The sequence below is a fragment of the Oryza sativa genome, chromosome 7, assembly GCF_034140825.1.
Source record: "Oryza sativa Japonica Group chromosome 7, ASM3414082v1".
Classification (NCBI taxonomy): domain Eukaryota; kingdom Viridiplantae; phylum Streptophyta; class Magnoliopsida; order Poales; family Poaceae; genus Oryza; species Oryza sativa.
In genome coordinates, this window is record NC_089041.1 from 16,217,891 (window position 1) to 16,241,417 (window position 23,527).

At 42.3% G+C, this 23,527-nt stretch overlaps 1 protein-coding gene and 1 pseudogene across 1 annotated transcript; both read right to left on the reverse strand.

Annotated features, from left to right (window-relative positions):
- Positions 1 to 860: 860 nt before the first annotated feature.
- On the reverse strand, positions 861 to 17,120 carry LOC136357422 (uncharacterized; annotated as a pseudogene).
- A 466-nt stretch (positions 17,121 to 17,586) lies between these two features.
- On the reverse strand, positions 17,587 to 18,461 carry LOC107281740 (uncharacterized). The gene is made up of 2 exons (XM_015790980.3): positions 18,390 to 18,461; positions 17,587 to 18,270 (listed from the first exon to the last, which is right to left on the reverse strand). Exons 1-2 carry the CDS (start codon positions 18,459 to 18,461, stop codon positions 17,587 to 17,589), a joined length of 756 nt encoding a protein of 251 aa, XP_015646466.1.
- Between the last annotated feature and the right edge of the window lie 5,066 nt (positions 18,462 to 23,527).

Here is a 23,527-nt window from a genome sequence, read left to right on the forward strand (position 1 = left end):
TGAATATAGGAAAAATCACAAGTGGGAGACTACACTCAGCTGATACAATTCCAGAGAACAGAAATCAAATCACCATGCAAGTTAACACTGGGCTAAATCTACAGCAAAAAGTTTTTTTTATGTGTGTTTAAAAAGTCCAAGGATTTACACAGTTCACACAGCCTTAAGAAAGATGCAGATTTCAGAAGTAAAAACCTCATGGCTTATCACCATCTGAACTGTAATCATAAAGGTATAATTAGGAAGATTTTTTTACCGTCCAGCAGTTGGTACCATATGTTTTGGGGGTAGGATTGGGAATGAGTAAAAAATTGCGTCCAATACTAAATTGGTCGCACACGCCCCAATATCGTTCCTCGGTGCTGCCACATTCATCCTTCTGCTTGTTCAGAAACCGCCGCCACCTAGAGCGGAAACCCTGATTTCCTAGCGAATCCTCCAGCTGCACTGACTCGCTTCGTGTACGAGAATGTCCATCACCGGTTGTCATGGAAGAGAGGATTCCTTGTGATGTGGTGAGGGTGAGGGAAACAAGGAACACTATGTGGGGTATCAAAACACACATAAGATTCAAATTTTGTGAAAGCTCTCTGACTTTTGCATAAGAGATGCCATTAAATTCTCTAAACTTCGCTAAACATAAACAAGATAACTGCATATGCATAGAAATTCAGTGAAGTTTTATAAACTGGAGAACTTTGCAAGAAGTTTAGTGACCTCTGATCTTGAGGACAGGGACAACGCTGGACTTTGGAGCTGCTGCTGGTGAAGCCATGGATATGCACAGCCGCCGAGGGTCTTCTTGTCACCGGTGAAGAAGGGGATTTGCCGTTGCTGGACCGCCCCTCTAGCTATGCTCGTTACTCGCTGTGGCTGAGGCTGAGGCTATCGCCGTCAGGGTAGAAGAGGCCAAGGCCCTCAAACTCAAGTCTCCAGACGAGCAACACCACCAGCCTCTGGCCATAGGAAGAGTGGCTTGGTGATGCGGTGACCATACAACCACGATGAGAAGAAAGAGCTTGGCCTAGTGCAGGGAAGGCAGTGGTCGGCAAGGATTTCATTGGCAGGTCGAGCTCCTTCCATCACTGGGGGGCAAAGCTGGTCCCCCCGAGGTTGGAGCGACCTGATCTAGTGCCTCTAGTTTTGAGGGGAGTAGATCTGGTCTTCTTGCTCCCACATTGCTTTACCTTGTCCAATTGTCCTTGCTGTCGGCGACAGCTCTTCTAGTGAGTGCGGCCGCACTGGGAAGGAAGAAGAAAGGCTGAAGAGGTCGGTGCAAGACCTGCTCACGCGTTAAGCTTTTTGACACGATAAGACCATTATGCCCTTTTTAGGGTACTCGGACTCGGATGCCTGGTACCTAATGGACGGAGCAGTGGTACCACCAAGTACCAGCTTTTCTGGATCATCGGATTATGCACCCTAAACGGTCACGATTTGGTACCGGACCTGCAGGACAGTAAAAAAAACTCATAATTAGGGTTTTGGTCTGGAATTTGATGTACGCCCATCTCTGTGTTAGCTTCGGCATTATATTGCTGTAGACAATAAATAAATCTTCAGTAACAACAAATACTAGCAAATCCCACCATAAATATGCTCCACTGGTTCATGCCTCTTGTGGGTTCCTATGCTCCAAAAAAACCAATATGTATCCAACTGAAAACAAACCATTAATTTATGAACCCCTCTAGGTTTGAGAGGCTTGGTGAAGTGAACTGCTACAATGGTTCAGCATTTGCTTAGTTGTATTCATGATTACTGCACTTCTTGCTCAGTCTCTGGCACCGAGATCGAGTGCAAAACCAGCTGCAACAGTGCAACAAAGCCAACATAGTAACCAGATCTAACAATATTGATGATGAATTTGTAGTAGATGATCTCCTGGCTTGTAGGAGCACTGCCGGATTTGAGCTGAAATACTTGTTGCTTTAACCTTCTCTAATAGTTCGTCAATAGTCAAATTGATCCATTTGCCTAATAGTTTGTTAGTAATCTAATCGATCCATTAATTTACTCTGTAATCTGCAAAATCATTGCATGTGCTTGTTTCTGAACTATAGAATCCTTAACGACTTAACATATCACCAACTCACCAAGTGAACATATCAACTGTAGTGTATAATGGCTGATAGCATGATATGTGGATGGCCCCAAAGACTTCGGTTAACATTACAGAAGATATTCATGCTCGTGCAATTGTTCGTCTAAAATATCAGTTCACATTGGAGAATTTCCTTGTATCATGAAGCAAGCCACCTAGATTTGAAAGCATTATATTAGCTAAGCTGCCAATAGTTTACAATTTTGTAGTAACAACACACACATGATTGCTCGCAACTTCATATCCTCCAAACTATTGTAGCCCAAATACCCTTATAAAAACCAGTCAGATCGATAACCTTTAATTAGGTATGGAAGTGAACTCCTACGTTGTTTCATTGTTTTGGGAATTGATCTGTTCATACAGTGGACTGGTGTTTTGCTGCGATAGAAGCCATACAAAACAAGAGACAAGCTGACAAGGCTGGTAGAACCACCAGAGCACTCTAGAGGATGATTTCTACACCAAAAATTCTCAAAGAGTCGAAGTTGACGCGCAATACCAGTTATTGCTGAGATCAAAAGTACATTTCTCATAAGTTCATCGATAGTCTGATGTATTAAGTTCTATTATTGTAGTGCAAACTCAGCATACGCATGCTCATTTCTGAAGTGCTACAGTTTCCTTAACCCATCCCCAAGGAAGGTCGTTTCTTAATAGTCCTTAGTGATCACCAGAGTCAAGACATTATACATCAGATTAAGGTAGATTATTTTTCATTAGCAATTAATAATAGTAATAGAAAATCACATGTGGGACAACTAATACAAGTCAACTGAATTGAGATCCTATAACTTATTTCCCTCTGATGTCAGTCATTGACATGTGAACCCTCCACCAAGTGGGCTGGTATATCAGAGACTCAAAGTTATAGGGATATAAGTTAGAGGATTTGCTTCCCAAGTCAACGGCACCTTTGGAGGCCTCAGTTCATATGTTATGGCCCTTGTAACTTAGACTTCGTTTGAAAAGGCTTCTTACCTTAGATTTTGAGTGGCACGTAAAACGAGATAAGCCATTACCACTTAATTAATTAAGTAATACGAATCAAAAAATAATATTGTTTGAATTTTTTAACACATAGTTTAACAATTAGGGAAACATGATCACAAAAAATGAGGGAGAAACAAATCTAAGAAGCAGTTTAGAACTCAACGTTACTCTCTGTTTTTATTTAATTGTGTTGACAGTGAAATTTGGTAATCGGCAAAGACGTCATCGGCTTAGAATCATTATCGGCTGCAGCATCTCGGAATCAGCCGATGGGAGTTATCAAGTCGCCAATAGTCGGATTCCTGCTATATTCGGCTAAGGAAATCAATCTACTAAAGGAAGCTTATCCCTAAGTGACCGAGTTTAAAGAGGATGCGACATGGCAGTTTATCTATTAATTAGGAATAGTTTGTTAGTTTCCTTTTATCTTTAGGAAAGTGTGTTTAGTGTCCGATAAGGACTTTATATTTTCCTTTTATCTTTAGGTTAGTTTCTTTCTTGTCCGACAAGGACTTGTATCAACCCATGGGTATAAATATGTACACCTGGGGTCTATGTAATCTATCGCTACGATCAATACAATTCGGCGCATCGCCACCTTTTACCTTTTCTACTTTATTTTATCATCCGGCGGGACTTGGCACCCGACGCGGGGCTGCATCGTCTTCGATCTCCGGCGAAGGGATAAGTCCAATGTTCTGCCGGTCCAGGCAATTGTATCGTCTACGTCGGCGTCGTTCAAGGCTGCATCAGTACATTCGACGTCTTGGATTGCTCTGGTTTAGATGATATATTTGCCTACCTATTTATCATATGTTTCTGTTAATCTAGTCCTAGCATATCAATTTAGCTCTATCGGCTGCTTCTCGTTTTAGGGTTTCTGCCGGTATCAGCTAAATCACATTGCTAGATTAGATTAGCTTGGACATCTACCACCCTGAAAAATCAGTCAACGGCTTGATTGTCTAGATATTATGTTTCTTTTCATACTCAGTGCTGCATCAGTTAAGTTTGATCTACTAAGTCGTGCTTAGAACCATAATCTCTAGCCTGCTTTTGACTGCCAATAAGGGTTTCATCGGGGTTTCAACCGATGAGTTATCTAGGCGTTGCATCGGCTTACAAGGATTGTATACATATTGGAATTAACCGATCGCAACATAGATTTTACTGTTTATCTAATCCTATGGATTTAATGACATCGAACCTCTAGCCGATGTATGCTTTGACCTTTGGATAAGTGCTTATTATATATTGTCTCTAGCCGATTGGTTTCTACTCGGTTATATTGTTATTTTATTACATTATCAACAGCTGATTGCCTTTATATCATCATCCACATTGGACATATAGCCGATTGCTTAAACCCTATCGCTATCGGCTGGCATCGGCATTGGCTATTATCGGCTATCGGCTGGAACTACTCCATCGGCTTGTCAGCCGATCGGCTGTTTTGATCTACTATTTGCATATCTTGTCAGTTGCAGGATCAAACTGACTGGCACGCCCGCATCTCATTATATTTGGACCTGCACAGGAGCTAAGCAGATCTCCTAGGCCGGTGTGTTCGATTTTTTCGTCAACAAATTGACACATAAATTCTAGCACATAAACTAGGCAATGATTTGTTCCAAAATTTATGACCAAAATATCTATTGTACAAGTGTGCCTTGTGCCACAAGCAGTGCATCACACTTTCACTGGGTAAAACAGTCAATGGCTGTCAGAAAGGAAGGCAACAAAGTGAAGAAAGAAGGTGGGCAAGAAGCTGTGCCTAATATATATATGGTCAGGAGGTTTGTATTCACCTGTTAGTAAATTGCAAACTGAGTTAGGCTATAGTTATATACTACTAGATGTGTGAAAGAAAAGATAAGATTGGAAAAATTTACATTGAGAAGTGTGGATTAACAAGTAAACGAGAACAAATATTTTGGTCAAAAGTGTCAAACAATCAGGAGGCTTGATGACGACAATGATGACCCAGAGCCAAGAAGAGGGAGATCGACAGCCTCGGTGGGGTTGAGTTCTACAGTTGGGGTGGTGTATGCATCAATTAATTTTTAATTTGTGATGTTTATTTAGATTTGTCAGTTGTTGATCTATGAATGTGGATATGTGAGTGTGTTCATTGATATGTATTGATCTATGAGATGTTGATATTTATTTAGATATGAAAGATTTGGATATTTGGTACTAATCTAGGCATGCTATTGATTTGGACTAACCGGCTCATACTTTTGTTAAACCGGCATTGATGATGGGGAGGTAATCAGTGCAGGAATTGTGGTACTGGTTGGGGACCCAACACATATGAGAGTCCCCAACCGGCACTGAAGCCGTTTCCTGTAGTAGTAAATCCATGGCATATGACCATATGAACTATAATCGTAAAGGTATAATTAGTGGATTGGTCAATATTTGAATGCCGTTATCTGTGTCAGATTTGGTTTTATCTCTATAGTCAATAAATAAATTTGTAGTAAGAAAATATCCTATTAAAACCCATTATAAATATAGTCCATTGATTTCATGTCTCTTGTAGCTTCTAATCCTTCAAAACCCACGTGTCCAACTGAAAATGTAGCAACCATTCAAAGAACCCTTTTTAGGTTTTTGGTGGATTGCCTTTTAGGTTTGAGAGGCTTGGGGAAATGAAGTGCGGCAATAGTAGAGCATTCACTCAGTAGATGCTAAGGATTGTGCTACAGCATTTGCTCAGTGCAGCGAAGCTTCGTGTCTACTTGCTTTGTCTACAATAAGTCATCGCTTTCGACAACGACAAGAATAGCGCAAATAATGAAGTAGTGCAACACAAAGCCGAAATATTGACTAGATCAAACTGCATTAGGAGCTCGAGGTGTGCACTGAAGAACTTGTTGTGCTCCTTACTCCTGAGTTGCATATGTTTATGACTTTAACTTTATCTAGTAGTTTGTGTGTCAGGAACATAACAAGTATTTCAGCTCAAACATAGGAGTGTTCCTACACGCTAGGATATCATCTACAGTAAATTCATCACCTATAGTGTTAGATTTGGTCACTATGTTGGCTTTTAATGTACTACTGCTGGTCGTTTTGCACTACTCTTCTCGTTTGCAGAAGCGATGCCAAGTTGTGGGCAAATCAATACTTCCTCCATTCGTAAATGATCATCATATAAGTTTTTCAATGTTATTGAAAAATGATCAACATATTTGGTATTCCTTGCATGTGACTTGTCATTTTTCTATGCATTATTAAATGGTCATTTGCATGCATTGTTCCATGTACCATTCAACTAATTGTAATTGTGGTGCATGCATGCATGCAAGCAATACCATTGGTCCAAATTACCCTTGATGCATGTGCAGGACACACAAAACGGTGCTGCAAGTTGATCTATATCAGTTTAAGAGTTTAAGTGGCATGTGAGAATGTATTGGTATCACTGCACAAGCCATATATGTTGATCATTTGTGAATGGAGGGAGTAGTTCGTAAGAATTGCATAAATCTTGGTATTAAAACCAAGAAAATGCTAAACTATTGTGGTCAGCCATTCACTTCCCCAAGCCTCCCAAACCTAGAGGGGTTTATGGTTGGTTGTCCCATGGATACATGGGATATTTTGGAGGATTGGTATCAGCAAGATACGACCAATGGAGTATACTTATAGTAGGATTTACTAGGATGTTTTTAGTACATATTTATTTATTGACTAGGAATATAAAGCCCAAGCTGACATGGAGAAAGACAAACAAACTCCAAACCAAAACCCTACTTATACCTTAATTTGTGATTACAGTTCATTTGGTCCCTAGGCCATGGGGGGTAGTCCATTTGAAGGGTTTGATCTGCAATGCTCATCTGATCTTGATCCTACAAGCTCATCAGCCCAAGAGCTTCATCCTGTAAATAACACTGTACACCTTTTTTTTTTTTTACTAATTCAACAACATTAATTTGCAGAGAATTGGCAAACATGTTCTATTGCCAGGCATTACACTACAATCGGGACTCATCAGTAATGTCCTCTAGTCGATGGTCACTTGGCATTAAACCGCTAAGGACACTGGAGTTTAAAAACAAACACCAACCAGTCAGAAAAAGGCCTTTAGGTCTGGGAGGCTTAGGGAAGTGAACTCCTACGGTATTCTGTTTTTGCTGGAATCGATAAGTCCATACAACGGAGTAGTATTTTGCTACTATACGAGTCATACAGAGCCAGAGGGTTGACCACGAAACCGGTAGAAACTCCTGGTTTGTAGGAACTCTGTCAAAGTTGATGCGCAATATCACATTCCAAGTACATTTCTCACAAGCAGTGGCAGAGCTAGAATTTTTTGAAGGGGTGGGCAAATTGTAAATGAAAAGATAAAACTGCTACCCGCTTATATAATGTTTATGTGCTCATTTTACTACCAATCGAAGGCAGAACAATTTTCTAATAAAAGCATAGTTTAGTTTAATATGCATATAATTTTTCACTAGTTGAAAAACTACGTTGATTTTAATATAAATTAAAACGGACGTATGCCATATTATACTTGAATGGATCATTGTCATCCATTGTGAAGCAGTCAAGTCTGGCTAGGCCTAATTGCATCGTGCAACAGTACTGCTTGCATGGCTAGCTGCCAGTACCGATGCTTCTAATTATGTCTACGAAGTAAAAAAATCGTTGGATTTTAATGCAAAGCAATCACTCGATCACCATTGGTGGCACACGCAGAGCCCGAGCAGCTGCCCGCGCTGGCCGGGCAGTGAATATGTCGCTCCTCACAAGTTCTATCAATAGTCTCATATATTAAGTTCTAGTACTCTAATGCAAAATCAGCATGCTCATTTCTGAAGTGCTACAGATTCCTTATCCGATTCTCAAGTGGGGATATTTCTTATTAGTTTTAAGTTGTCCTTAGTGACCTACTGGAGCCGATTGCCCGTTCTAAGCGCTGACAGAAGGCAGGTTAATTTTTTTAATTAAAAATCTATAATTTAATAGGAAAAAAGCTATTGGTCTATTGGACGGGATCCCATCTTCACTATCGGTGTTGCGCACGGTATGCGCTCGCGCGACTCGACGCGTGCTGAACCGCTGCAAACTGTTGATTACCGCATGCATTCACTATTCATGCGCCATGTGGTGGAGGGGCTTGTCCAGCAGGTCATTGACTCGGCGGTGGAGGAGCAGCTCTAGGAGGTTGTCGGCCTCTGTTTTCCGAAGGAGCTCGTAGCAGGTCTAGCGCTCGATTTTCGCCAACAACTGGTTGATACAGAGGAGCGCGGCAGCGAGTTCCTGCAAACAAGCTAGCGGCACTGAAGCACAAGGCGTCATATAGCCAGTGTTGCCAGAGCTTTGTCCTTGTTCGAAAGCCTCCTTGCTTGTGCCGACGTGCTTTATGCAGGGATCTAGCCTGATACCAACCAAGTATCAACTGGGAATATGTGGTATTGAAGGTGTCATGCATTGTAACACACAGGACCAACTAATACCAAATAGTACCAGCTGATACCTATGTGGTATCATGCCCGGAGGCCGTAGTACGTAGGTATCAGACCTCCTACCTACCAAGTATCATACCGTTTTAATGGAATCTCGTACAATAGCATCCTCCTAATCAGTAGCAGTACCAGAAAATCCCATGTGGGACACTACACATAACGATACAAGACAACCACCCCTTGGGGAAAACTTTTATATTTTAGACCTTTTTAATAAATAATCTATCTATCTATCTATCTATCTATCTATTTCTATTATATACTAAAAGTCCATGAAACTTCCTACAAACGCTCTCAAGCCGCCACGTGGGACTCCTACAAACGCTCCTAGGCCGCCACGTGGCACTATCTAATCTCATCGTCGATTTTCACTTAAATTGGTGGACCCGTTTATTTAGACCATTAGATTAGATCTATTATTAAAAAAGGTGATAGTTTTTCCTTAAAAAAACATATGCAACCGGTGGCTGGGAAAAGGAAAGAAAAATAAATGTCCCTACGTTAAACGGTATTGCTAAATTTGTGTACAGTCGGATGTTTTAACCGTGAGATCGTCCGGTAAGATTCGTTTCAAGCACTTGCAGGCTGCATCCCATCTTACAGCTTATGCGAAAGAACCAAATGCACCTAATCAAGCTCTAAACTCATTAGCACTTCACCTCCGTCGTAAAATTAATAATTATTTATATATTTATACGAATTTACACCGTAGTTACACCCCATTTATATATATAATTAGTATATAAATTTAAGATTTACATATCTAATTTTGAGACTTACATTATAAATACACTAAAATTACATATATAATTTAGGGAATTACAATGTAAATACATACCGACTATTTTATTTTACTATTTTTTTGGTGAAAAATATGGCGCTATAAATATAGCTACTACCTTTTAAAAAAACATATAAAGCTACCTACTGTTAGCTGGAAGAAAAAAATAGACATCTATCTACGATAAAATAAAGCAAAAAAAAAAGCGTACTTAGTATCCGTGAAAAAAACTACGGTCTAAAAATAGGATTTTGTATAATATAAAAAAGATAAAATACAATACTACATAATATACGGAAGTATATATATGCATGTAAATCTAGATCTATAATAAACCAATAGATTAGATCTTGTAATTAAATTATAAGAAAAATCAATTTAATTTGATGTATCCATTATTTTTAACCATTAAATCTATTTTTTAGAAAAAATCTTAAGTCACCGTGTGTCACGTCCTATAAAAACGGAAAAACCTTAGAAATTCTTAGAAAAAAATGAAACACCTCGTCATTGGCTTTCACTTAAATTATTTAAAAAAGTTAAAAAAATATAATCTCCACCGCCTCACCCTCACATGTACACAACACTGTCATCCCCTCCCTATTATTTTATCTATTAAATAAAAGAGAAATAATAAGTAATGTTTGATATTTTTTTTGAAACAAAGTACAAACGCGGGCGCTCACAACGCGCACAATTACTTCTGTGAACGCACACATGCAAATACCCCTTTGAGTACTTTCAAGAGACTAGCCTGATATATTTTGAGATTGACGAAGTCACCACGTACGTCTCGCTATCGACGGGTACGTTGCCTACCACTAAAAGAATTTGTGAAGTCTGAACTCGGGCAAGTTCCATCACAAGGAACCTAACCGGTTGAGCTACGTTCACTTCGTAATAATATTGGATATTAAAACAACCATAATTTTTAAGCTACATTCTTGGAGTACTCCTATATCTTTTAAACCAGTAGAACCATTATTTCTAACCGTTAGAACTATCTTATAAAAGGAAACACAAGTGTGTATTCATAGTATGTCACATTTCAAAAATATTATTGTACAATTATATTTCATCGTTATCGTATGCAAGTTAGCTTGCGTGGAACCTCTTACCCACTCTACATGAAATGTTCATAGATTGACTAACTCTCAAACTACATCAATCATATTAGGCTATATAAACCCATATATTTAGTGGAGCTTCATGTCTCACCCAATTCATCATCGAATAAACCATGATAATACATATGCAATTGAAAAAAAGAAAAATACCTTAGTTTTACCTTACACTTACTTTTTGTTGACATGTTTTCTAAAGAAAATAAGTCTACCTTCTTCTTTTCAAATGATGAAGAAGATTATAAATAATTGCTTATAAATATCAGGTAAATATGATACTCCTATAATATAAAGCTAATAGGTTAGAAAATTAAAAAAGCAATTAATGTCGACGAAAACAATTTACGAAGAAATCATGGTAGATGTTTTACGGTTGATATTTCGCTCTTATAACTGTCTCAAACATAGTGTATAAAACGCATGCCCACGCATTCGCGCGGGCTACCTTCCTAGTTTTAATAATAGACCTCCCAGGAACTTATTTCTAAAATGAACCCTTTCGCCACACCATGGTAACCGGCGTGGCCAATCTGAGCTACCGCGCCATTGGTCATGGTGTCGCAAATTAAAGGGTGCCCCGTGGCAGTCGTTGCCATTGACAAGGTTAATTAGTCCCTGACGTGGCACAACTACCTGTTCCGGCCGGCTCCTTAGCGTGGTAGCTGGTGTTTGCCACGCCTGGCTTTTTGGTGTGGCATGCAGTGCAACTAGCTCAACTATTTCATATTTGTGAAGAAATATCATATGATAAGAAATTTTTATGTGTTAGGAATTTTTTTATTAATTTCATGACCACTGTGATAGGTTTCATGGTTTATGATGAACATGCGAAGTTTGTATTTAGAAAGTTGATACTAAACAGGTAAAGATGGGATAAAGTATCAGCGGTATTTGTGAGGTGTTATTAGAAAACTTCGTACGGTTTTGACGGACTTGAATTATGTGTTAAGCATATGAATGGTTCAAGCATTGGTGATTCCTTATTCTCTGTTTTCACTGCAATTTGGAAGGATGGAAATGACTAAATATGTCGTAAGCAATCACCTGAATGCTAGTTGGAGCCAGATCGTGATAGGATGGAGGAATAAGAATGCAAGTAGAAGCAGGGGCGGACACAGGATAAAAAAATGACTGGGGACATGCATCTATATAACTTATAGAATAGTTAGAAAGCCAAGTGAAACTTACCTTATTGCAGCTTCTAAAAACTTTGAGATATTACATTATCTTTAATAGTAATATATAGATAGACCTTTCAAATAATGTCATTGTCTATAGAAATAACATAAGTTAACACAAGCCATATAAATATTACTGAAAGTAGTATATATAGATAAGAAATAATGTTTATAAATATAGTACATGGCATCCTTTTTACCCTTTTCACGACGGTGTTTCATTTTATGGAAACGATGGACAATCACATCATTAGTGATCGTGTCTAATATTTTCTTATGTCTTCATGTTGGGATGATAACTGCCACTCTCTTCCTTTTACTGTATCCTGAGGAAACTTGTCCATATCAATTGGTTGAGGCACTCCAGATTTTTCTCAGTATTGGTCCAGATGCATTTGCACTAGAACTTTCTCCGGTGGTGTTCATAGCTGCTGGATTTTTAATAAAAAAAATTGTTCATTATCTCACCTACCAAATCTTGGGAAGGCTAATTAGATAGAGCACATGAGGAGGGAGACCTATGGATCCATCCACTATAACCATTGACAGCACGAAAGGGAGGAGAGGGTCAAGGAGATGAGTGCGTACCAGGGAGGCAGAGAGGAGAGAACGAGCAGTGCCGCTGAGGCTAAGGCGCTGACGATGACAAGCGGTCGAGGAAGGCAGGAAGCAGTGATTCGGGTGAAGATGAACTGTGGCATGCGGGGAAGTGCGACGGATGGGGTGAGACGATGGTGGGATCGCTTCCTGTTCCCTTCCCTAATCCCTAATTTGCGGATTTGCTAGTTGATGGAATCTGAGAGAATAAGAGAAAGGGAGCGACCGTTCGACCTCTCCACGCACGCGCGATTGCGATGAAAGGAACGAAAACTTGGGGACTGGGGTCCTTCCTCCCAATTAAAGTGGGGGCCCATAGGTCATACTACTAGGGATACACCTAAGGAGTGTAATTTTGACTGGGGTCCAAGGCCCCCATCATTTCTACATTAAATCCACCCCTGAGTAGAAGGAAGAAAATGCAGTGGGACGCAGAAGCAACTTCATTAACGAAAATGAAATAGATCCATTAGTTTTCGATTCATGAATCATACAATAGCATGAACCATTAGGATCATATGATAACAAAGGTAAAAAGTCCCATAGGTGAGAAATAAAAGGAGGAGCGGACGTGAGAAGGTAAGGATAAGGAAGTGAGGAGGTGAGGGAGAAGGTGCCTTGGAAAAGTTTGAAGATGTTGAGAGGGAAAAGAGGTGGACGGTTAGACATACTTGTAGGCAGGCCTTTAAGAGGCCCACATGCGAAAATGCATTATCACATGCAGTCGCTTAAGAGGCGCTCCTGCGAAAATAAATCTATTTTCACAGGCGGGTCTCTTAAGCGGCTACCCGCGATGCCTTGAATCGATCCCGTGAAGAGCGATTTTTATATGTGGGAGCAGTTATGGTCCATGTGCAACCTATAGGAAGTCTCGTCCAAAAAATTGATTTGGTAGTGGTGCCATACGGTAGGGGTGCTATGTACCTAGCCTTTGGGAGGAACTGGCGGCCTACCCTAGAAGTTATAGTAATTGTAAGTATATTTTGCCAATGCACGGTGTGACATTTAAAAATATCTATTATCCTCTCTTCTCTCTCCCCTACCCCCACACACAAAGAAAGAAACAAAAAGGAAAATTGAATATCCGTCTAGCAATCTTCTTAATTTCACTTAGCTTTTTTATGGTCTTTCAAAACATATAGAAAAACTAATTTTTGATACGGATGAACAAAGATTTTGGGATCTCCATTTTTTTCTTGAAATAGTAGTACCGGTGTGCGGTGTGCTCTTCCTTAACTAGTTAATTACTACCCAACACTGCTCACTATGTACTGGAATTCCAAATGGACCTGATGAGGGCAAATCCCAAGTCAAAAACTATCAAAAGTAGTTTATATTCTTGCCATGTTATATAAACACTATATGAAGAAACTATATACTCAATGAATGGTTTCTTCATAGTAAATTCCCATCCAATAACCTCTCTTCTGTCTCATTTTGTTCAGCTATCCTCTTTTTTATTTTTTTTGCAAGGAAGCTATCCTCTTGTTTTTATTCTTGGTTTATGTGTAGAACTAGCTTCTTACATGAGAAATAGTTACCTCATCTTTTCTCTCACTTCATTAACTCTCTATCCACCTCAATCTTTTGCTTAATTATGTGATAATATGCTTAAAATGCTATGAAAAACCAGATGAGATGGATGGTTGGGAGTGACCTGCGGCTTGTCATGCTTCACAAGGTCAGTCGTTATTCGTCACACACATGTTTGTGCCATGTGTGTGTGACCATGCGTGATACAGTATATACATAGTGACAAAGCATCGTGAATACTGGTAGTTACCCATGGTCATTGGGGTTAACAGAAAAAATCTGCAAAACTTCTATGTGAACGCCAACTCTATAAATGAGATATAAATAGTTTTATTAGTTTAAGGTTTGAATATAGGGCAATTTTGAAATATAGCATTATTTTCCAAACTTCTCTAAAAGATAGGAGTCGTAAAATGAGTCTCTTTCCTTTGGGCCTATTTGATGAAATTTCAGCTTTAGCTCCATCTCTCTTGAAGCTGAAGTGTAACTAAACGGTTTTAGCATAAAAAAGAATAGCGTAACAAGCTAGGATGATAGATCTTACAAAATAAACTAGAAAGGTAGAGCAGGGTTCAGGCTATTTTACAAATTAATTACAAATCAACTTTGGACTTAGCTCTTGAAATTAAATTTAGAACTTGAAGCTCTCCAAAAGGACCCTTTATAACTTAGGGCATCAACAACGTACATTACGTACATTGTCGACATGGGTAGTAGGAATAGACACACTCCACATTGCTTACTTCTGCAAGATGCCAATAAGTTGAGGCCCATAGAAGCAACAATCACTTGCCTTATTTACTTTTTCTGTCAGAGAACTACCACTTGCTTTATTTACTTTTTGTGTGAGAGACTGTACATACATAATTTATCTCCTTGTTTCTGGTAATAGTGCTACTATACGGTATGTTATGTACCAGTTCCACAGTACTTAATACCAAGTATACTACCTAGTTTTATATAACATTACGGGTGCCTTTATAAGAAAAATGTTACTTTTTATCGTTGATATGATTTTTTTTATTTACCCATTTTCATGCTTAGCATTCAAACCGATTACTGTTGGTCTGTTAACTCTCAAAACTCTCAAAACCATTGTCATTAATTTCATCCTTTGACTCAAACAAACAAATATCGGTTTTGATGATGTGGCATCACATCAAGTCTATATAGACACACAAAGAAATTATCGTACCAATCAACAATAAATAACAACAGCATATCTTTACTAATTAAAATATTCACAATTTTCCTTTTGTCACACAAAAATTTTGCCCGTAAATCCGACCGAGCGGCGCCCTCCATCCACACACGAGCGACACGCAAGCCGGCTAAAGCAAAAAGGAAAAAAAAGACAGATCAGAGATCGAATCAAACTCTTGATAGTGTATGGTGGGGAAATCACAAATCAAAGATAGATTGAAAAGCCAGTCGCGGCAAATATCATCCAGAATTCTAGAGTCTGAATCAAATCTATCCCTACTTAAAACTTTGGATTTTTCCCATCATCACAATGTGTTTTCATCCGTCGTTGAGCACCTTCTCTGCCTCGCGCGGTTAGCGCCTTCTCAAGATTCCAAATTTCCCAACTCAAACACAAAAACAAAACTAAAAGGAATCAGACTCTAATCCACCCAAATAAAATTAGAAGAGGGATCCACGTTTGAATTCTAATCCATCGCAACATGAAACAATAAAAAAATATTCCACCTTGACTTCCCTTAGGCCTGACGGCTGCATGCATCGATGCAATCGCTCCCTCCGCCTAAAGGACGAGATCGCTCGAATCCGCTCGGCACCGAACTGCACCATGAATCCGTGGATGATCTCGTCGGTGGAAAGGATGCAAAAATAAGAATGCACCATGAATTTAAAAAGAAAAGAGGTGCGAAAATAAGAATGTACCATGAATTCAAAAAAAAAAGAGAAGTTGGACATGATAGGGCCGTGGCTTCTCTCAAGAGTAGAAAGGGAGTCACCTAGACATTTTTCGTTAGGCGGCTCAAGGGCCGACCCGAACACAATGGAAAAAGAAAAGAGAAGTTGGACAGGATAGGGTCGTGGCTTCTCTCGTGAGTAGAAAGGGAGTCACCTAGAACATTTTCGTTAGGCGGCGGCTCAAGGGCCGACCCGAACACAATGGCAAGGAGATATAGAATGCTAGCATCCGGCACGAGACCCGGGGGGAGAAATATCTCCCTATATACCTCGATCCCCCAACAACGGCCACCCCAACAACGGCCAAACCCTGCCAACTCCCGCCCCCTACAGCTAGGGTTACAAGCTCACGCCACCGAGCTCGGTGGTAGCATCTCGATCGTGTTCTTTTTTATACCGGTTTAAGCCGATGTAGATTTTCCATGTGGTACGAAACTTTGTTCTTATGGGTTACACGTGCACTAATATGGGCTGTGGCGTCCCAGTAATTATCATATCTGGTCTTATTATGTTTCGTCCTCATCGTAATTTTCGTTGCAGAATCAATGTGTCCTTGTGTGGTTTGGATACAAAGCCAATGAGCCAATTTTTGCATAGACGCGTTTACAATCTTGGAATCCCAGCTACAACCATGGCCGGCGTCGCCTCTCCGAGACGGCATAGCAAGATTGCACCTGAACGAACACGACGGTGATGGCGGCGTACACGGCCACGACGGTGCCGACGAACGCCATGAGCCGGTAGGCGGTAGTCGTCGGCGGCGCAGAGCGCGAACGTATCCGCGGCGAACTGCGCGACGGCCGTCATCATGTTGGTGATCAGCCTCGCGGTGACCCTCCTCGACGCGCATCCGCTGCCGCCATCGCCCACGGCGAGCAGCACCGCTAACCAGTCCCTGGGCCTCGGCATCCACCCGGCGGCTGTAGCGCCGCCTGGAACGCCATGGCGGCGAACAGCGTGGCCACCACCACCATCCAGCCATCCGCGCATGCACAACAAGCCGAAGCCGCCCTGCTGTTGCAGCCACTCCTCGCCGCTACCACCAGCACTACCGGCTTTCTCACTGACACCGCCGGCGACGGCAGCGGCAGCCTGACGTCCGATGTTCTGAACGACGGTGTGGCCATTGAGAGGGACCTGGATCGTCCTGTCGCCGATGTCGATCACCAGCCTGATGAACTAATTAATCACCATTGAACATGTTCATCAACAGTAAATTGAAAGCCCTTGAGCTGAGTTGATTAGCCTGGAGAATTGGCAGAGTCGTCGGCGACAGAATCAATCGATCCATCGATCTCTGCACAAAAATCAATTATGTGCTCCAGCTCACTCTCTGAATGTGGAATCCTAACATGATTAACGTCATTGTTTTGTACTCTGCTCCTGCATCTTCACCTCACCTGCTCTGCAATTCTAATTCTCATCATCTTCACCCCACTTGATATTTGAAGGGAAAAGTAAAAGAAAAATAGCATCATAAAAAGAAAAGAGGAGAGTTGGACCAGATGATATGGCCGTGGGCTTCTCTCGTTAAAGTAGCTGGGAAGTTCACTGACGTTAAACAACGCAGGGCTCTAAGCAACCCAACGAGACCAGGGATATCTTATCTATACCCTCGATCCACCCAACATCGGCCAAATCCTGCCAACTCCCGCCCGCCACAGCTGGGGTGACAAGCTCACATCACCAAGCTCCGCGGGAGCAACACTACCACGTCCTGTTTAATGCGGGTCTCTACCACTATAAATTTTTCATGTGGTACAAAACTCCATTATTGTGCATTGCGCCGCGCGTGTATATAGTAATAATATATGGCTGAATCAAACGCATGGCCGGCCCAGTATTATCGGTCTTTTTACATTCTTGGCACCCAGCTACAACAACCATGGCCGCCGCCGCCTCTCCCAAACGGTAGAGCAAGGTTGCACCTGACGAAGACGACCGTGACGGCGGCGTACACGGCGACGACGGTGCCGACGAACGCCATGAGCCGGTAGTCGTCAGCGACGCAGAGCGCGAACGTCGCCGCGGCGAAGAGCGCGACGGCCGTCATCATGTTGGAGATCAGCCTCGCGGTGACCCTCCTCGACGCGCAGCCGCCGCCGCCGCCCACGGCGAGCAGCATCAGGAGCACGGCGAGCGACGTGGCGAAGGTGCAGGTGCTGACGATCAGATACAGCATCGCCTTCCCGGCCTGGTCCCTCGTGACGGCGGCCGCCGCCGGGTCGGCGGCGAGCAGCGCCGCGAACCAGTCACGCGGCCTCGGCATCCACGCCGGCGGCTGCAGCGCCGCCTGGAACGCCATGGCGGCGAACAGCGTGGCCGCCGCCATCAGCCACCCGCGCATGCACAGCAAGCCGTCCTGTTCTTGCAGCCACTCCTCGCCGCCGCCACCGGCTTTCTCACTAACGCCGCCGGCTGACGACGAATCACCGGCGACGGAGGCGGCAGCCTGACGGCCGATGTTCTGCACGACGGTGTGGCCATTGAGAGGGACCTGGATCGTCCTGTCGCCGATGTCAATCACCAACCTGATGTTCTACACGATGCAATTGATATACACACATAATTAGCTTAATTAATGAACTAATCACCATTAATTAAACATACTAATCAACAGTAAATTGCATGCACTTCAGCTGAGTCGAGAGATTTAACCTGGACATAATTGGCAGAGTCGTCGGCGACAGATTCGATCTCCACATCTGGCCGAATCCGCCGTCTATCCATCGATCTCTGCACAAAAATCAATGGCGTGCTGACTAGCTCACTCTCTGAACGTCGAGTCCTAACGCCATCGTTATGTACTCTGCTTCTGCATCTTCACCTGCTCTGCAATTCTAATTCTCATGTCGTAGTCTCAATTGAGTTGGCAAGAGAAGCTGCCTAATAGCACTATCAACTGAGCTACCAACTACTGATTGTGTTTCGCAAAATGACCTATTTTTCACTTCGATTCTCTTCTTATACGTAGGCGCAGGCGCGCAGCAGTCGCCGACTCGTCGTCGACCCGATATGATAATTGCAAGATACGCACGAGCATCTTTAAGAAGAGATACTACCAGACTGACAGCTAAATATTTAGGACAAATTAGAGAAGAATTGATGAAGGGAGACAGAACAAAATATTCAGGTGTCTGAATATTAGCTCAGAGCTAGAGAACACATACTGTGATTGAAAAGAAAAAAAAAAACTAAGATTGTAATGCTGCTTATTCTGATTCCCCTCGGGCAAGTGTTTGTTTAGGCATTCTAGCTCTAGCTTGATTAACTAAAGAACTTAGTTTGCCTAATTCCATTCCATCCAAACCGTCCATAAATTAACTGTTGCTGTCAACAGGAATATAACTCTGCTCAACTGCCCTGCTCTGTCTTTTAGTGTCTTATTTCTATCAGCTAGCATGATAATACGTGTGCCATACCAGCTGCGCACACACAAGAATACATATATTTCTGAAGCATGTCCATGTCTGTGTTTGGTAGACTGGCATTGATCATGAATAAATGGATCATCTACTAATGTCAGCTTACAACAACAGATCAACAGCAGCAGCATGTTTCTAGCAGTTGATCTCTCCCTGTAAACCATCCATACAATTAAAACTGCTGCATCCAGAATGGAGCTACGTAACAGATCATCGAACATCAGTGGCTCACCGCAATGTTAATATGTTATCTAAACAACATGGAATTGTTTGTTTTATAATGGACAGAAACCCGACATTTGTATCCACAAAGAGTAAATAAGTATACATGGTATTTGGGTATTTTTGAAAGAAAAAAAGAAAAGCCATACCCAATAATATATTGTAGAACCTTGTATATCTATAAGGTTATTTTGGTTAATGGGCAAATAATTGGCCTATTTGGGGGACCTTTTGGCGGCTGCAGTTTCTTTCAAAATTAGAAGCTCCCCAAACAGTCCAGCTTTTGAAAGTCAGAATCTGAAAATGAACTAGAAGTCAGAATCTGCGAAACCCAACATTTTTAGATTCTTAGAAGCTAGCTACCAACCAGCTATTTCTCAGAATCTTAATCTCGCCTAAACAGGCACAATATCTAAATCACGTGGCTTCTGAATCACGACGACTGCCCTAATATCATCCCTAAAATTTTCCACAAATTTCGTTAAAAAAATTACAATAGAGTTGGTGCATTATTGTAAGCCAGCAGCTGATGTATAATACCATCAAATCTTCCACATATTCAGATATAGCTCCACTTTGCCGGATATGTGTTAGGCGTTAAAAATAGGCAACACGCAGTTTGTCAGGAACAAATTGATAACAAGATAACCATTGCGTTTTTCGACAACGAGCGACCGATTTTCAATCAAATCGGCAAAGAGAGATAGATTAATCTACTCCAGAAAAAAAGAACAGAACAATAATCGTAGAATCAATTTATCGATTGGGTTGAGGGGTTTATTCAATCGGCACTGACCTTATATAGGTGTCTTGTCTTTAAATTAGAATAACATATCATTCAACCGAATCAACACCGATTAAGAAAAATATTGTGCCGTCCCAGCCGCAGCAAATTAAATGATGGTTACCTTCCTTTTAAAAATCTTGACCACTCAGATCTTCTGCAATATGTACCCATAGTTTATGATGCAACTCTAGGATCGAGTACACGAACCAAATCTATCAGAGGAGGGTGAACGGTAGAAATACTAAAAACCAAAAAAATTTAGTGAAAATAAAAGTTACCCTTGGATTTGGCGAATTTACACCGGTCACACCATTGGATATCCGCTGGTTTGACCGCATTACTCCCGTTGGTCTGATCGCCTGCTCGCCACCGGTCTGACCGATGTGCGGAGGAGGCGGCGGCAGAGGAGACGGCTGTGCAGGGGCTTTCTCGTTAAGCGCATGATGCCAAGCCAGAGGAAAGCTTGGCGAAGAGTGCGGGGACCTTGACGCTGGAGCCCCTCTGCCACTGTTATCAATGGCTCCTCCGCACATCGCCATCATCCTCACCGTCGTTCCGCAGGTCTAGCAGCAAAGAAGAAAGGGGGAGCGGGGATGAGGAGGGGTAGCGGGGAGCGGGGAGCGGGGAGCGGGGATGAGGAGCGGCGGCGTGGAGCGGTATCCTTCGAGGCGGTGCGAAGAGACGGAGGACCCGTCGCTCACAACGCGCTCCTCCACTAGGATCTCAGTCTCCTCCCGCGCGCTCAATCATCATGCCCAATAGCTCCCCCAACCTGCACCGCATCCCTGACGATGAGACCCCGCCTTTTGCGACGGCGAGCGTGCCTTCGGCCATCTCCCTGGCCGACCGCCGCTGATGAGGGAGAAGGGGGGGGGGGGGGGCGCACCAGTTGCGTCTGCTGAGCTCCCGCCACCGCTGGACGGTGCTGATGCAAGGGTAGCCGCTCTAGCCACTGTTAGATTAATGGGCTAGGTCCAATTAAATCCTAATAAATTCCATTGGCCCACATTAAATGCTATGGGTAATAATACCACCTTGGAAATCTAAGTGAAGAGGTTCAACTTAAATACAGAGCTAGTGGAGAGTCTCTGTTGACCGGTTGAGATGGTGCGTGGACAACTAGGCGGGGCGAGGCGAGGCAGACAGCTGCTGCTGCGCTCTCTCGTTTTGTAACGGACGGTAATAAACACGGAGAATTGATTTCATATCAATGAACGCGTCGGTTACGGAATTAAACGTCGTGAATTGATTCCATCGGTTACGGAATTAAACGACGTGAATTGATTCCGTATTAACGAGCGCGTCGGTTACGAAATTAAACACCGCGGTTGATGACTCCGAATGTTACTCTCGCGCTCGCATATATATACTCCGCAGCGACCAGAAGGACTTACGAAGTTCTTCCCAACTCTTGCACTTCGAGTTCCTCCTCCTCTGTAGCTGCAGAATCCTTACCCGGTTCTGTTCACCTGCGCACACAGGTGTACGGGACGAGCAGGTGCCTCCAGAACTCCGTCCACTTGAGAACTTGCACGGGTAGGCGCGCAATCAAGTTTTTGGGTAGCGCTTCAAGCGCGACTGCTCCTGTTCTTCGTTCTTCGACGACAACGTTGCATCTTCCTCTACTTCTGCTTCACCATGGCTTCTACTTTAGAGAACGGAGGAGACAACATCAACGGAGGCAATACGAATGCCTCAACATCTTCTGCACCATTATCTGGGTATAAGATTCAAACTTTATTTGATTTTCTTCTTGTTATTTACATGTTCACAATGTTATCCATAGGATTTCAATCCTATGTGAATGTCAACGATGTCTATGCTTATTTTACCTTAAGCATGCTTATGTTTATGTTTAGCCTTATCACTAGATCGTTTCTCATTGTGTATGTCATGTTTATTGTCTTAATATTTTGGATTAAAATATGCCGAATTATGACCAAATTTCCAACAATCCAAAAACTTGATAGGTCTTTTTCGGTAGTTGGCTTTGCTGCATCACTAAAACCACATGCTTTCGATGGTTCAAATTAGAAAAGATGGAAAGCACACACACTTTTTGTGGTTGACGGCGATGCATTGTTTCTTTGTTTCACGGGGCAAACCGAGTGAACCGCCTCTCTCCCCTGAGGAGGAGGCTAAGTTCGAGGCTGCGGATAGCTTGTTCCGTGGAGCATTGATCAGTGTGCTCGCCGACAGTATTGTGGACGTGTATTTGCACATGCCTTCAGGGAAGGACATGTGGGATGATCTTGAGGCCAAGTTCGGGGTTTCCGACGCCGGTAGCAAGCTGTATGTCATGGAGCAGTTCTATGACTACAACATGGTCGATGACCGTTCTGTAGTGGAACAGGCTCATGAAGTTCAGATGCTGGCAAAGGAACTTGAGAACAACAACTGCGAGTTGCCGGACAAGTTTGTGGTGGGTGGCATTATTGCCAAATTGCCACCTTCTTGGACAGACTTTGCTACTTCTCTAAAACACAAGAGGCAAGAGTTCAGTGTTACTGATCTTATTGTCTCTTTGGGTGTTGAGGAGAAGGCGAGGGCAAAGGACAACCAGGGCAAAAAGATCGAGGGAGGTTCTAGCGCCAATTTGGTGCAGAAGAAGAACCCTCATGCATCTCACAACAACAACAAGAAAGTCAAGCCTGATGTCAAACCAAAGGCTACTACCAATTTTAAGAAGAAAGGCAAAGGAAAGGCAAAAGGAGATTGCTTTGTGTGTGGCAAGCCTGGGCATTGGGCCAAGGATTGTCCTGAGCGCAAGGACAAGAAGTCTGCAAACATGGTTATTAGTGAGGGCGGAGGAACATTGGGGTATGGTAAATTTTTACCTACAGTTCTCTCTGTCTGTCACTCACCTGATTGGTGGGTTGATACTGGTGCTAATATTCATGTGTGTGCGGACATTTCCCTGTTTTCTTCTTATCAAGTTGGGAGAGGTTCCTCCTTGTTGATGGGAAACGGATCGCTTGCGGCTGTTCATGGTGTTGGTACGGTCGATCTGAAGTTTACTTCGGGAAAGATCGTGCAACTGAAGAACGTGCAGCATGGCCCTTCAATAAAGAAGAATCTAGTTAGCGGCTCTCTACTATGTAGAGATGGTTTTAGACTTGTGTTTGAATCCAATAAATATGTCGTATCTAAATATGAAACGTTTATTGGAAAAGGTTATGACAGCGGAGGCTTATTCCGCTTTTCCTTGGATGATATGTGTAATAAAGTTGTGAACCATGTAAGCGATGATGATGATGAGTCCAATGTGTGGCATTCGCGACTTTGTCATGTGAATTTTGGTTGTATGACACACTTAGCCAACATGAGTTTAATTCCAAAATTCACTTTAGTCAAAGGCTCTA